Here is a 16,305-nt window from a genome sequence, read left to right as displayed (position 1 = left end):
TATATTTATAACTAAATATCCAAGCGTGATGTCTACACTTAATTAAATAACTGCGAGACCGCTACAATTATGGCGACGAGGATGGGCACAACAGAGTTCTCCTGGAGTTTATGAAGTTGGCCAGCATGAATATACAACGAAGATCATCTTTTTAATGCTGGAATTTATCCCGTGAGTACCTGAAACGAACAGAGTGTTTGTGAGGGACTACGCGGAGCGATTTTTGTCACCGTCTACCTGCTGTGAGACCATCGTGTATTTGAACCATTTTATTATTCTGTGGAAAACTAGCGGTATTTTATTCAAGCTCGAAGAAAGTAATTTCGGAATTATTGGGAAAGCGAGCCTTAAAGTACACGAAAGTGATGTTTTTGTCAGTATTGAAAACAAACGCTTACCGATGTACAAGCTGCGCGTTAACGAACTTTAAAACGTATGTTTATAACTAAATATCCAAGTGTGATGTATACACTTAATTAAATAACTGCGAGACCATTACACACCACATCTATTCCTCACTTTATTTGCACGAGCAAGAAATGCGCAGCCTGGCAGATGTGCAGCTGATATCGAGCAGTAACTCATACCACTGTAGCTGCGTCAATAACAAACTAGCGTAAAATGGTAATGAGACCGAACGCATCGGACGTCCCTTCCTGGGTGGGCCTTTCTTTCGACTGACAACAATTTCTAACTAATCGGATTCCTCCGGGGCGGTACTGACGTGACCCCTCCCAGTAACGCCCCAAAACTGTCAGTCACTGTAACTAGCTGTCTGATTGGCTGTGAGAGGTCTCAGTGTTGTCAGTAGTTTAGAGCCGAGAGGAAAACAGAGGCAGACGCCAACGGAGTTTTTTGGGAGCTCGGCCGGGAGACGGGAGGAGGCACGGGACCGCGCTGAGAGCTCCCGCCGGACCCGGGAGGGCAGGAGGGCATCATGTCTACGAGCCAGCTGAAGCCACGGCTCTGCCACATGCTGAAGGGGGAGGGCGGCTATGGTTTCCACCTGCACGGGGAGAAGAACAAGAGCGGGCAGTACATACGCAAGGTGGAGCCGGGCTCTGCGGCCGAGGCGGCCGGGCTCAAGGCGGGGGACCGCCTGGTGCAGGTGAACGGGGCCAACGTGGAGAAGGAGACCCACCACCAGGTACTGGCGCCACCCTTTATACCCCTGTGATCCTGAAGCATCAGGTGCTAAAACTTCTGGAAACATCCCTTCCAGGCGCTGTGCTGACATCACAGCGCGCGGCGCTGACAGTTTTTACCCGACTGCACACTGCACGCTAGGGCAATACAGGGTCTAATATATTTATTTATAAAGTTGTATAAATGAAGGGAACGTTGAATTGGAAGTCCCAGGATGCAAAGTGATGTCAGTAAAACAATCATTCAAGTTTGTCAGAAGGTGTCACATACATTATGGCGTCGCTTGCATATACAAGTAATTGTTTTTAAATAATACCTGCGTTCGCAGTATATGTTTTGTATATAGCTTACCCTACCGCATATTTTGCTAGGAAGCCGTGTGAACAACAGATGTAACTATTACCGAAATGTAATGGTGTCTACTTAAAATCTGCAATGAAAACTTGAACCCTCTTTCTTCAATTCTTGCCGTCTTTGGAAAGTGTCTAGTGCCTCTTCCAGTACCAAACCAACCCATCCGGTACTAATGTTTCTCTTCTTATATACCCATCCTTTGGTCTTCCAGCATTTCATAGGCGATACCGATACCACTTAGCATGACATGATTATCGAGCTCTTGTAGTGTCTCTAGCCAGCCATCCTCTGTCCAGGAAGCTTTTACACCCAGGCATCTTCTGTCGCTTACAGGTCCCCGTCCCCCAGTCACCCCATTGAACCTTCTGCTGCCACTGTCAGGGTCTCCTCCTAGTTAATTTCTTTTGTTTGCAATATTTGGATTCCGGTTTTCTGTCTTGCTTACTGGGTCTGCATCCAGGCGTTCTCTGCCACTTGCTGATTTTCCGTCCAGCCATCTTCTGTTAGTTGCAGGCTTCCTCATCCAGCTATCCTTTGATACTTGCAGGCTTCACACCCAGCCGTCATCCGTCTGTTGCTCCCGTCCAGGCATCTTCTGTTAGCTGCAGGCTTGCAATCCAGGCATCATCTTGACACTTGCTCCCACCCAGACATCTTCTGTTAGTTGCAGGCTTCCCCATCCATTCATCCTCTGACACTTGCAGGCTTCTCACCCAGATGTCCTCTTTCACTTATCCAGCCTTTCTCTGTCACTTTCTCCCACCCAGTAAGCCTCTGACACTGGTACCCATCCAACCATCTTCTGTTAGTTGTTGGCTTCCCTTCCAGCAATACCCTGCCCCTTGCAGGCGTCCCACCGACCCATTCTCTCGTACTTGCTCATGTCCAGCCATCTTCTGCCTCTTGCAGGTTTCACACCTAGCCATCCTCTGTCACTTGCTTCCATTATGCCATTTCATGTTATTTACAGGTTTCCCATCCAGCTATCCTGTAACACTTGCAGGGCCTCTATCCAGCCGTCTTTGCCTCTTTTTTCTATCCACCCAATTCTCAGTTTCAAGGTCTCCAGCTCGTATCCTCGTAACTTGTAAAATGCGGCCATGCACAGAACATATTTGTTCTTTATGCTGTCTTCTCCTCTCTGCCCTCCTCAACATAGAGACGAAACCTAATTTCCCACTTTTATTGCCTGATCTTTTGTAACACATTCCCCAATATTCCAGCTACCTTTACTCCTAAAATTCATATCTTCCAGTACAGAGCAGGTACACCACCAGATGTAGGGACTGGTCTATTCACTCCTCACAAAACCCCTGTCTGCTATCCTTATTACTATGACCTCAGATGATCCAAGGCGCCTACCATCCTTACTACAGTACTTATCTGTCCATTGCATATTACTGTGTTCTCTCCACTCCCAGTGCGGAGGTGGCCCACAGCCGAGTTCGTATAACCACTCTATTTATCTATTCTGGTTTCCTTATTCTTCGCTCTGCATCCTACCCCCTTTTTTATCATATTTATTATAACAACCCTTTCTCCTGCTACATAATTAATTCTTTCCGAACCAAATTACAACAGCAGCCACTATTATCCCAGCTCTTCTTTTGTTTTTCTTTGATTTGTTCTTTGCCCTCATCACTCGTGTTGCATTTGTGGTGGGAATGTCTCGCCATATTTAAAGCCCAGTATGCGTTTCTTCTACTGTTCCTGCCTCCAAACAGACTTGCAATCCACTATCCAGCCCACAGCTAGTTTGGTGTCCTACACATGCCTCTACTTACGAGCCTTCCTTGATTGTCTTCACCCTTTCCCATCTGAACATGCCCACTTGACGCCATACCATGCCCACTTGACGCCATACCATGCCCACTTGACGCCATACCATGCCAACTTGACGCCATACCATGCCCCCTCATCTTCCCTTTTCTGTGCTTCCGTTTAACTCTTCTTTTCGCACATTTTCTGTGCAGATACTATCGGAAAGTCATAAACTGCTGCTGTCCTTCTTTAATCAATTTCTTCTGTGTCCTCAGAATATCAAGAGATATACGTATTGCCATTCATGCTATTTGTTAATCATTAAAACATAATCACCTACTTCTCAAAGCTAACCCCTCAGTGCTATATTTTACTATATTATACCTTTGATCGCAGTCACAACTTGTATAAAGCACACATTGACCCGTAGGTCTCTTCGCACTGAAATGTAGTGTTACCCACCCAAATGATGGTAATTGTATTTGCTTTAGAAGGATGAAATGCTTAGAAGACCCTCCATTATTCGAACTTGTGACTAGAGGGTCGTATACAGATTTCTGGAGTGGATGCATTAGTCCTTTTAGAGACCAGACATATCCATGTCTCACTAAGGAACATACTTCCTAGGAGAGAGGGAGTTTTCACTCCCTTTTCTAAAATTCTTAATCAACAAACTCTTCTATCCAGATCCTGTTTAACTCTGCTACCATTCCTGGCGCTCTCAGTGTGGCATGACGGTGGTAGACCACCAGGTACCCAAACTGCAGTACCCTATAGCACACACTTGCCTCCCCCTTGGCCTCTTCAGCGTTCCATCTGAGACTTCACAGTGAGTAGAGGATGCATCTTCAGAGTTAAAAACAGTTCGCTCTTTGGAAATACGCTGCTTTACTATCTGGATCTGTTGAGTGGAACTAGAAAACCAGAGTATGTTTACCACCGTTGTCCAAGTGTGGTGCTGCAGCCGATGTGGCAGTTGAAGTACGTTAATGGGTCTCGGAGCTCATTTGCTCCCAAGGAATTTGTGGTCCGTTGCTTGATTTACTCCTGTGACTTTTGTGATCCCCCACTTTTGGTTCAGGCCTACTGATGGACCAGCATTCACAACTGCGGGTTTGATGGTTGGTGTTCTTTAAGGCAGTAGTAAATGGTGGCCACATCTCCACTGTAGGTTACATATTCCCACAGTGGAGTGCGAGTGGTGATGTTACTGTCTGGTAAATCCCAGGATACCAATTCATTTGTCTAGCCCTAGAACTCTACCATAACCACTGCTGTTCGGATTCAGTATTGTAAAGATTCGTCTACGGGCCTGAAGAGAGCACCAACAACATTTGATGTGATTGATACTCCAGGATTAACAGTTTACTTTGGATCTGAGCATTAACTGTAAGAGCCCCAAGGTGGAGACTAAATCAATCTCCCATCCATAAGTCTGCCCCCTTTTTCCTCCCCTTTATGTCATGTCATATCGTAGGTGAATGGTCCCACGTGCATGCGACTGAGCAGCATTATTGAATTGTCTAGTCCTATCTTGTCCCTCCATTTCTGTGGTCCTTGGGTTCCCCGTCTTCTTCTTTTCAGTCTTCAGCTTTTCGAGAAGTCGCAGCATCACTGTTTACTGGTCCACATCCTCCATCCACCACGTCTGTTGTCCATCACCCTATGCTAAGACATGCTACTTACTGCCTGTTTCCCTGCACTACAGCCTATAAATACTGTCCTTACAGTCTCAGCCAACAACATGAACATTTTTCTGATTTGTCTAAAATTGAAATCACCCTTTCGTTTGCAGAATAAGTTACATTGTAGTTCAGAACTGGTGGGGACTTGGTGGTAAAAGAGAACCAGGTTTGAAATGACTGACAGATTTGACTCCATTGTTAAACATTAATCAATGGATACTTTTTATTGTGTTGTGTTTGGAGCTGTGTGCAAGTGGTTTCTCTGCAAACCAGCTAAGAGCATTACAGGAGACTGGCTTTCAAATGTAGAGGGCATGTCCCTTAGTATGGCATGATTTTGAGTGCAATGCCTTGGGCTAGCCCATCAGGTGCTGATTCAGAACATAACGGGCTCCGTATAGAGGGGACTAGGTTCATATGCGCTTTCCCTTGCCCACTGTAACACCAGAGAACAGCTTGCCACCTCACTTCCACCGTCGTGCCTTCAGTTACATACCAGGCTCTGTGGTCAGATCTGTTTACTATTTTGCACGAGTTGGAGGCAGGGAAAACAAGAGTCAGGATACTCTATCGCAGATTAGCCACAGCATATCCGTTAAAATATCTACTTTGCAAGAATGAAGTTGTTGTGTGGGGGTAGGTAGGTCACCTTTTGTAAACGCTCGTACATCGCCCCTGTGAAGGAACTTGTGTTCACTGCAGAGATTCGACAATCGACTTGGCCGCCCATCCAACACCACTCTTGTGCGCTCAATATTGGTGTGAGTAGAGTACATTTAACACCTTCTACTAGATGATCGCCGGGAAGTTTGGTCTGTAGCGCGCACCAGCTTATTTGGAATGTCCCTAAACGTGAACATAGTTCAGCTTGTTTGATGCCCTTTTCTGCATGTTGACCAATGAAGGGGAGTTTGACTTTCCTTCTGCAGCCAGTCTTCTTTGGCCCTAGGTATCCCCATAGTTCTCTCATTCAGATAACTGTAGACTGTGGCAAGGCAGGCCTACTGTTGACCACCAGGAGTCTCTCTCTCTAATCAGGGCCCGGCTGCCATTCTCCTGCTGACGTGGGTGGTCCTCTTATAATGTTTACCATTGATCAGAGTCCCAGAGCTTCTTCAGCATCCGTGTCAATGGTACTGGCTCGAAGGTCTCTTACAAAAAAGTGTGTCGTTCTGTCACGATTCCACTGACCATTGTGGGTGTACATTCACTTTTTTCCAGTCGCCACAGCTCTAATGCTGTTTGCTCTCTGTGCGTTAGCAGTTTTTTTTTGATAAACATATTTTCATTGTTTTTTTTAAAAGGAACAAAATGTCACGTAGTCGTTACATGCCGCGCAGTGACAGATAGGATTAGCAGTAAGCTCATCGTGACCAACTCAGCACTTTCAGGGATAAAGCAACCTGGAAATTGTTGCTTTCTGATTCTAATCCACCGCCCACATCCAAAGCCCCAAGCCATTAACCCCAGACTTTTGCTTGTTTAGCCGGACAACCCCGGTCCTCAAACACTGGCTTTTCTTGTAGCGCGCACTTGTCCACCCCACGCCTCCATAATGCAAGCGATGGTGCCTCAGGAGCCTTTCCGATGTGCAGCAATATCTCTCTTAGCCACTATAAGAGTGGGTCCCATCAATGCTCTGTCTGCCCTAGAGCCCTCAACACCATCATCCACCCCCAAGAGCATCAGCAAAGGGCTCAGTTCCAGCGTCAGGACCAGTGCTGCTGATAATTCAGCCACCACCCTTTCCCAATAACTGATTATGACGGGGCAGGACCACACCGTGTGAATGAACTAGAGGCCTCCCAGTAGAGAGGAGTGAAATCGCGTACACAGGCTAAGAATGTCATTGATCCAGCTCTCTTGGACCTATGTTGGGCACCACTGCTAAATGAGATACTAGGATTTGTTTACCAAGTCCATCGCCTTCGACCCTGCCGTCCTTTGTTCCACTTACAATCGCTGCTAAAAACAAAAAAAAATTGACAGTCAATAAGTCTGGGCTTTATTTCTTTTTCATTTCATCAAACCTATGTAATAGACATTATAAGTAACACAAAGTAAAAATGCTGCTGTTTAAAAGTAGAATGTATATATTTACAAAAGAAAAAATAAGTGCACAATGACCCACAGAAAAAAAAGAAACATGAAATGAAACCAGAGGTGGGCGTCTCAGCCCTGCCATTGATTTGAACGTTTTTTTTCACAATGTGTGAGTGTGGAAGAGCAAAATACTGTCACTCACTGTGAGGTCCACTCCTAGGAGGGCTGATTTCTACTCCCACCCCACACCCCTCCAACACAGGCATCACTGGTCAGGTGACCCTGCCAAAAAAAGATCCGAGCGCTTGTGCTCGTGGCCAGTTATTAGTACCACATACTAGTGGCCCTGTCTTCCTTTGCTAAGCATGTGGATCCAGGGCCCTCGACACAACAGACCACCAATGGCTGAACTGAGCTAACACAGTACCCATTGCTGTAGAGTGTGGTGGGAGGAAGCGAAATCAGTTACGTAGCTAGACCTTTTGCTACCCATGGCGGAAGGAGGAGTGTGTGTTGCTGATTCCTGCGTTTGTCGCAGGTAAGAGCGGGGGGTGCTGGAAATTCCTGCGTTTGCTACCCTGCAATGGCTGCAGGTAAGACGACCCCAAAACTTGCGATACCCCCCCCCCCCCACTATGCCACTGAGCGCGAAACGTGAAGGACACTTCAAGAGACTCTAAGACGAAGCTGGCTGACCTGGTGGAAGGAGTATGTGGTGACAAAGCTGTCTGTAGGCCAGACACACAAATGGAGGTGTGTTTACTCAATGTGTATAGAGCAACGCAGAGACGAGCATAATGCGAAACCTGCTCTGGCCACTGGACTCTACAGGGACCTAAATCGCGCTGCATCCCCCATGCCTGCACCTAAGTAAGCAATGTAGGTAATACTCTTTTTGTGGGCCCTCAATACTTTTTGTTTCTTTGCACACCTTTAATAAAGCATAGAGTGGGGTGCAGAGCCTCTCAGCATGGGAGTAGATTCAGAAAATGGTAGGCGTAGAAGTGACGCCAGGCACCATTTGTCCCTGATGACGTGACATGTTTACTGCTCGATTATTCCGTCATCAGCCTCGTATTGCTGCCAAGGAGCCTTGGGAGAGGATGGACTTCAAACTACAGAGATTAAACAAAACTCTTGCATTACTGTTTATTTTGTTTTGTTCTTGCTGCTGATTTCATGATCATGAACCCCGGGGTAGCAAGGGCAGTAAAATTGCAATAGGTGGCTGAGTGAGTGAGATATGTTGTACAGTGCCAACCACAGAAATTACTTTCTCTCAGGCGCTTGGGTACCGAAAGGCAAACTGGGAGGTGGCGGCTAATGTAAATTGATACTTGTATAGCGCACTACTCACCCGCTAGGGTCTCAAGGCTACTATCCTTGGCTACTCTTATTTGATGTCCATGTTTTCTGCTGGGGTCTTCAGTTTCCATATAGCTAGTTAAGACAGTCCTGTTCGCCCATCGCTCCCTAGCCTCCGTCTCCAGGGTCCCCAAGACCAGAACCAGAGGAAGTTCCTTCTCCCACCTCGCCGCCAAGACATGGAAAACCCTTCCCTTCCACTTTAAGAAATCATCGTCGCCAGTGCTTTAAATGGGCCGGTACTGTCTTGTACCGAGTACCGGCACTTTTTTATTTTGAGAGGGAGAGTACAGGCACTTCTCAAAAGAGACGTGATACTTTTAATTGGAGAGTACCGGCACTTCTCAGAAACTAGTAGGTAACTCTGGTACGGAGTACTTGCCCTTCTTATTTTTCCATTTAAAGCGCTGATCGTCGCTGACCCAATTCAAGAAGGACCTCAAGACCTGGCTCTTCGAATGATCCTCCACACCAAGAAGGACCAGCGAGCTCCCCCCTCATTGCTGTCCCCCCCGCGCCTTGGAACCCTCACGGGTGAGTAGTCGCACTTTACAAACCCCTGATTGATTGAGTTACCGAAGGGTGGTTGCATAACTCTCCCTTGTCTTCTATAATCTGCTTAGTGCGAAGCGTTGTCCATCTTCTTCTGACCAGAAAGGCGCGTAGCCAATGAGGCCGTTAGTTCTGGGAATATCTGTGCTTGGCTCCCAGGATAGAGGCTGGCTGCCTGCCCGTCTTGTTTAAACTTTAGACTGCTGTCAGCTGTAACCCCTGGGCGCTTTTCCGTGATTCTAGGCATCTGCTTGGAATTCTGAATAATCGGACTAACCTTCAGTGAAACTTGTTTGCAGGAGTTTCAGTCAGACTTATGGCTGCAGTAGGCCTCTTTACTGTTGTATTTTACTGCAGCATTTGTACAGCGCTTCATACTCCTGGCGAGGCTGCAACGCGCTTCGATTTGCGTTTAGTTCCTGTCGCCCTTCCGAGTGTATGGTTGGAAAAAAGATGGATGTAGGTTGTCCTATATGGGAGGTGGAAGGGGGTCTTCACAGGCATGATTCGAACACGGTGCAGCGTACATCGCTGCCCAGAAGCTTGGACTCATTCGCACACGCCCAATGCTCTTTGGCAAGCTGGTCACCTGCAGCTTTTGTATATGTGAGTGGCAAGAGCCAGCTTTTAGGCCCTCCGGAATTCAAGGTGGCTGTTGTTTTATCATGATTGAGCAGGAATTTTGTTTGAGAGCTTGGCGGACTGGACAGGAAGGGAGCATCACCAGTTCGCATCTTGTTGAAGGGTGCAGTGTCCAAGAATGGGGCCAGCATTCTTGGTCTTGTTTGGCGAAAGATACGGGTGAGGCTGGTTAGACGCTACTTTAAATGTGATGTGTCTAGGCGCAAGCAGCCAGTTTAAGGATCTGATTCTCTGTGCCGCAAGGCCCATTTCTTACTGTGAGGTTGTGTAAAGTGAAATGATGGCAGACTCTCAAAGTGTTTTATCAAATGTCCAATTTCAAAATATTCCCAAGTGCTCTTGTCCCAGTTAGGAACAAGTGAGTCACTGCAGGGACTTACAAGTCTCGTGACTGGACCATCTTCTTCCATAATCTTGTATTGTCCCGACCAGTTGGGCTGGGGCCGATAGCACTTGAATAGAGCGTACATCACCTTTTAATGGATAGCCAATCAGACATGCTCAGTGACATCCAGACTCCACCACCCTGTCCCTGACCACGTGCCACCAGCTCACCATACATGCAGTATACCTCTCAAAAGCATACTGAAGACATACCTAAGGATGCTGACTTGACAGGGAACACGTTTTTTTTCTGTGTGGCTAAAGAGATACTACAGACCAAGAGTAGAACAGACGAGTACATACTGCTTATACCCAGAGCTAGGCCTCATCCTCCAGAATTGTGGGTGGTTTGGAGTAGAAGGCAACACAAACAACAAGCTTCAGCCAAGATGTTATTTAACGTAATATTACGCTATGTTAGGGCATTTCTATATTGTATGTTCTGCCACTGGGTTAGTCTTGTTGCCCTTTCGGCAACCCATGTGACTTCCCAACATGGTTCTGAGGTTTCCATTGCTGCCCAGAGTCCGGTTCCGCTTGGGGTGTTTTTGCCAGTTGTTTTCCAGTGTATTTCTCTGTTAGGAGGTGGTGTGTTCTCATTAAGCTGTGGGTATGTGATGTTGGTGACTCACGGTTGTACCTTGAGAGGTTTACCAGAGACGTACACAAGTTCTAAGCCTGTATAAATGCCGGATCTCCCCTGTAAGTAGATGTGCATTTTCAGTTAACTGATCTGTTGTGTACCATTATTTACCAAATATGTGGTGAAGATCTTCGCGATGTGTCGCACAGAGGATTCTGTGGGCTGCATTAAATTGGGAAGTTCGTGTCCCCCCCCCCCCCCTTGCAGGTATCACTACTGCAGGAAGAAGCAAGGATCTCCAGCAGATCATTAACTGATACAGAATGATCCAGCATAGTCCCCAAGGAAGTGAATGAAGTATGCAGAATTTTCTGGATATCAAAATACGGTGAAACTCCTTTACATCGCCAGTGTTTATTTTGAAAAAATGGCGTGGATGCGGCTCTCCGGCACTAATGTGGAACAACACTGGACTAATAAGCCTATACATTGTTTTAGACCAGTGGTTCTTAACCTGTGGGCCGGGGACCTCTTGGGGTCGCGACGGCTTAGAAAATGTAATGATATTAAAAGATGAATAAAATGTAAATACATAAAGCAGCAAAATTGAAAGTTTTACAAAATGTTCTGTCTTGGAGGAATTGGAAATTAGAGGCTAAAATTAGGTTAGTATCCTCATATGGATTCTTTGGGCAGTACAAGCGCTTTAAGCAGAATTATGTATGGCTTATAAGTGGCTTTAATTACATTTAGAAAAGCTTTATCTTTCCGATTAAAATAAAAAATGTGATTAAAAAAAAAAAATGCTTGTGAATGACCTAACATATTAAAACCTTTGTGTATTTGTTCGATGGATGCTTATTTCTGGATTTTTTTTTTTTGGTATTGTTTTGCAGTTCAAGTAATCGAAAACGGTTTGCCTGAGGTCCCAAACTTCTAATAATTACTCTATGGGGGTCCCCAGGTTTCAGTATTGATTAAGTGGGGGTCCACAGGACTCAAAAGGTTGAAAACCACTGTTTCTAGGCTAAAGAAAGAAACCTATGGACCCGAGTATAATTTGGAGCCCAGTAACATTACTTCCCAAGAGTTTCCTTCGCCCACCTGCCTTTTTTGTTAGAAATCTACAGCTCAGGAGAGCTCTCACTGTTAATGACCCCCCAGTCACAGTTGGTTAGTTTAATCTTATCCAGAGCATCCTACTTCTTTTTCAGATGAAAAATGATACCCCCCCTTGCTTAGCCTTGGAGAGAAAATGCACAGAGGCACAGGGGCTGGAGTTTGGCTCTGTGGACAGTTTAATGAATCTTTCTTTTCGAAGTCCCAGCGCACCTGTCTCGTTCACAATTAGTGTGCAGTGTCTTGGGATACTTCTGAAAATACATGTTCTTGATTGGTTCCTTGCAAAGCAGCAAGATACTCTGGCTGAACTGATGTCTGTTCAGACACTTGGCATCCATGTTGTTATAACGAGCGGAGGGCAAGCCATCTCATTGGGCTAAAGCATCTCTTACCAAAAATGATAAACAAGGAGGTTCTGACATTTGTCCTCCTAATAGGAGGACTAAAAATCAAAAGCAACCATTGCATTTTTATACCAGCATCCATAGTGCATCGAGCCAACATTGATTGGGAACCTGACTGACTGTCACCCCCTCTCCCCAAACAAGAAAAGTTTGTTCAAATTAGGTCCAAAATGTATTTTAGAGCCCAGTTTTTGAAGCAGAGTAGTAAGAAACTGGGAGGGTTTTTTTAGGAAGAGAAGTAATGACTCTTCAGTCTCTTACCAGTGGAACTATGTCTCCTTAACTTCAAATCATGCATGTGGCCATGTGCTAACGTGACACTGAAAAACATGGAAAATCCTCTGCTGAGATAAATAATGCGGCGCCGAAATTATGGTCAAGTCATGTAAGTAAATACTTGATGCAGGTTCTAACTTGCAGCGATGCCCTGCACCTTGTACCTTCATTCCCACTTGACATTGCTTTCGGCTTTCCCGGCCTTCACTTGCTGTTTGGCACACCAAGGAAGAGAGTTGGTGCTGGCGAGCATGCTGATTGGGGATTTTTGCAACCCAGTTGTGCCGTTAAAGGAGTTCAGTAATTTTGGTCTAACACTCGCCCCTTTACTCTCACAGGTGGGAATCGCATTCAGTTAGTCTCTCACACTTTCATTTTCATGTCATTCATTCCAGTGAAGATGGAGGGTACATCCTTGATTTTGTCCTGATGAAGACCAAAAGCAGTTAATGAACCCATGGTAGAAATGTCAACTAATTGGCACTTTTGGGGCGCTTTCATACTTATTGTGCAACACAAGGATAACTAGTGAGCATCACAATCGTCCTTTAATGTCGATAATACACATGGCATCCATTAGACTGTTACCCTGTTTTGTGTTGTTACTTCTCACTTTGTTTCAGCTTGGTCACAACTCGAGTGCACTGTCGCCACACTTTTTCTTTGGAACGCCTTTCGAATTTTCTCATTCACATAAAAAACAAGCATTTGCAATGCAATAGGTCTCGCATTAGGAAAGTCTGAGCTATTGGTATTGTAAATGACACATTTTTTATTTGTGTTTTGTTTTTGAAAATAGCGAAATTAATAGCTTTGTCATTTACAATGCCAATAGTTATACCTTTCGCAAATGTGACACCTATAGCATTTGTAATGCAATATGTGTTGTATTTACGTGACTTACATGTATTGATATTACAAATTACAATGGCTTTTAATTGTTTTTCAATAATTAATACTTAAATAAAAGTTATGTAATTTATAATGGCAATAGCTTAAACTTTTGTAAATAACTTTTGTGAAGATTATGTTCAGTGTATTTTATTGTGACTAAAATCCAAGAACAGAAGTGAAATATTAACATCTTTGTTAGACTTGTAATAAAGCTTGAAACATTGAGAGAACATATTTGAACCAGGTGCTGTTGAATGGTTGCACAGATTGATGCTGTGGTAGCGCTGATTGATGTTGTGATGGCGAACGAGTGATGCTGTGGCGTTCAGTGATGCTGTGGTAGCGCATGGTGATGTTGTGGTGCCCCTGAGTGATGCTCTGGTGGTGCGGAGTGCTGCTGTATGCTATGCTATGTTTTGCTATTCTATGTTTTGTTTTGCTATGCTATATTTTGCTATCCTATGCTTTTGATTTGTTATGCTATGCTGTTCTGTTATGCTATGCGGTTTTGTTATGCTATGCTGTTTTGTTATGCTATGCTGTTTTGTTATGCTATGCTGTTTTGTTATGCTATGCTGTTTTGTTTTGCTATGCTGTGCTTTGTTATGCTATGCTGTGCTTTGTTATGCTATGCTGTGCTTTGTTATGCTATGCTGTGCTTTGTTATGCTATGCTGTGCTTTGTTATGCTATGCTGTGCTTTGTTATGCTATGCTGTGCTTTGTTATGCTATGCTGTGCTTTGTTATGCTATGCTGTGCTTTGTTATGCTATGCTATGTTTTGTTATGCTATGTTTTGTTGTGTTTTATTATTCTAGGCTCTGTTTTGCTATGCTATATTTTGTTATGCTATGCTATGTGTTGTGTTTGGTATGCTATGTTTTGCTATGCTATTATATGTTTTGTTTTGGTATGCTATATTTTGTTGTGTTATGTTAAGCTATGTTGTGTTTTGCTATGTTTTGTTATGCTATGTGTTGTATTTTGTTATGCTTTATTTTGTTATGCTATGCTATGCTGTGTTTTGTTATGCTATATTTTGTTTTGCTATCCTATGCTTTTTTTGTTATGCTGTGTTTTGTAATGCTATGCTGGTGAGGGTGTGTGAGGGTGTGTGAGGGTGAGTGAGGGTGAGTGAGTGAGGGTGAGTGAGGGTGAGTGAGGGTGAGTGAGGGTGTGTGAGTGAGGGTGAGTGTGAGTGAGTGAGGGTGAGTGAGTGAGGGTGAGTGAGGGTGGGTGAGTGAGGGTGGGTGAGTGAGGGTGAGTGAGTGAGGGTGAGTGAGTGAGGGTGAGTGAGTGAGGGTGAGTGAGTGAGGGTGAGTGAGTGAGTGTGAGTGAGTGAGGGTGATGGGGGTGTGAGGGTGAGGGGGGTGTGAGGGTGAGGGTGAGGGGGTGTGAGGGTGAGGGGGGTGTGAGGGTGAGGGGTGTGAAGATGAGGGTGTGTGAGGGTGAGGGTGTGTGAGGGTGAGGGTGGGTGAGGGGGTGTGAGGGGGTGTGAGGGCAAGGGGGTGTGAGGGCAAGGGGGTGTGAGGGCAAGGGGGTGTGAGGGCAAGGGGGTGTGAGGGCAAGGGGGTGTGAGGGCAAGGGGGTGTGTTAGGGCGAGGGGGTGTGTTAGGGCGAGGGGGTGTGTTAGGGCGAGGGGGTGTCTTATACAGCGTCCAACATGGTGGGTACTATTCTCATGAGGACTGACTTGAAGCACGTGAAACTGCCCCATCCAGAATCTTGGCAATGTCACCAGAGCCGTAGGGTTTAAATTGTCTTTGTTCTCTTCCTCATCTACATAGATTCATTCACAGCCAACTACAGCATAGGTTAACATGTCTACACAGAGCATACAGATGTCCATCTTGGGACACCGCAGGATATGGTAAATTACTTGAGTGTAATAGAATGATTCACCCATGCTCAATGGATCAGCTTCAACTGCCTCAATGAAGCTAAGTACATGACCATGCTGCTTGGCTCCTGGAATGCCACAGTACTTCTTCTGACCTGTTCGATCCCTTCAGATCTTTCACACAGATTGAAACATGTACATCCTTTCAGCAGAAAAGCTTTTTAACTGCATCAAAGAAAACACAAAGCCTATTTAATTAATTATATAGCAGACTAGAAAACAGGCTTGCTTGTGTCCGGGCTTCGATTTTTGGTTTGCAGCTTACTATTACAAAAGGAGGGTCCGCAGCATACACTGATGCAAAAAGATACTTAAAGGCATTCTGGACCCAGCTCGTCAGCAGGCCTGATGTAAATCATCCATGAGTTCTTGTAAACATATTTAAATATGCACTTTATCTTTTGTGCGCCCTTCTCTGGAAGTTGAATATATGTACAATTGCCGATGCTATGGAAAGGTTCAAGAGAATGGAACCAATGATTTATCATATTTTTGTGTGTGTTTTTGTATATTGCAGATATGACCTGCAGTGACCCCGACACGGGGTTGGTGGATCGCCCGTTCATTTAAACATTCAGACTCTCATAGCTCCTGGCACAGCACTCACTATATCCGTCGTCCTTTCCAGCGCCCCCGGGGTCACCAGTAATGTAGCTGTGCTCCGACAGCCCCCCTTAGTTAGTTTTGTGCCCCCCTTCCCCAATCCAGATCCCAAGAGGTTCTCGGAATGGAACGTGTGCCCCCATCATGACCCACGACCCTTCCAGGTGGATTTGGCCCCGGGGGCTCTTCATACGCCTCTCCGCAACACTTGCATTTGGTGACCGGCACGGACCAGGCCCCCAGCTCGGTGTCAGAATTAGGTCAGCGGGTCACATGGGAGTGCAAGGCCTGTGGATCACTGGAGATTAACTGCAGAGATCCCTGCCTGCTCCAGCAAAAATGCTCAGCTAATAATAGTATGGAAAGATAGGCACAGAGAAAAGCAGGCACCGAGGCAGCACTGTACAGACACCAGAGCAGCAGGCAATGCGCAGGAAGGCGCAGTAATTGGAAGAAGGCACCAGAGATGCAACCCGGGTATTCCTGGAGCACAAAACGAATCGGCCGTCACACTAAAAGTGCCCACCTCAATTATTGAATGAGATAGCAAAAAAACAAAACTGAGCCACGTTATCGAATTGGACAGTTTTTA

General features: G+C 45.5%; 1 protein-coding gene across 3 annotated transcripts in view; it reads left to right on the top strand.

Annotated features, from left to right (window-relative positions):
* Positions 1-797: 797 nt before the first annotated feature.
* NHERF2 (NHERF family PDZ scaffold protein 2) overlaps positions 798-16,305 on the top strand; it is a 320,949-nt gene continuing 305,441 nt past the window's right edge. For 2 of the 3 annotated variants that reach the window (XM_078664853.1, XM_078664855.1), the window contains exon 1: positions 810-1,147. In XM_078664853.1, the coding sequence (XP_078520979.1) occupies positions 938-1,147 (210 nt within the window). In that variant the 5' untranslated portion in view covers positions 810-937. Of the gene's footprint in view, positions 1,148-16,305 lie in introns of all 3 variants that reach the window. The other variant, XM_078664854.1, reaches the window with a different exon arrangement.

This window comes from Lissotriton helveticus, chromosome 10 (genome assembly GCF_964261635.1).
Source record: "Lissotriton helveticus chromosome 10, aLisHel1.1, whole genome shotgun sequence".
Lineage (NCBI taxonomy): Eukaryota > Metazoa > Chordata > Amphibia > Caudata > Salamandridae > Lissotriton > Lissotriton helveticus.
Note: the sequence above shows the minus strand (reverse complement) of the source record. Positions and strands in the feature narration are given on the sequence as shown.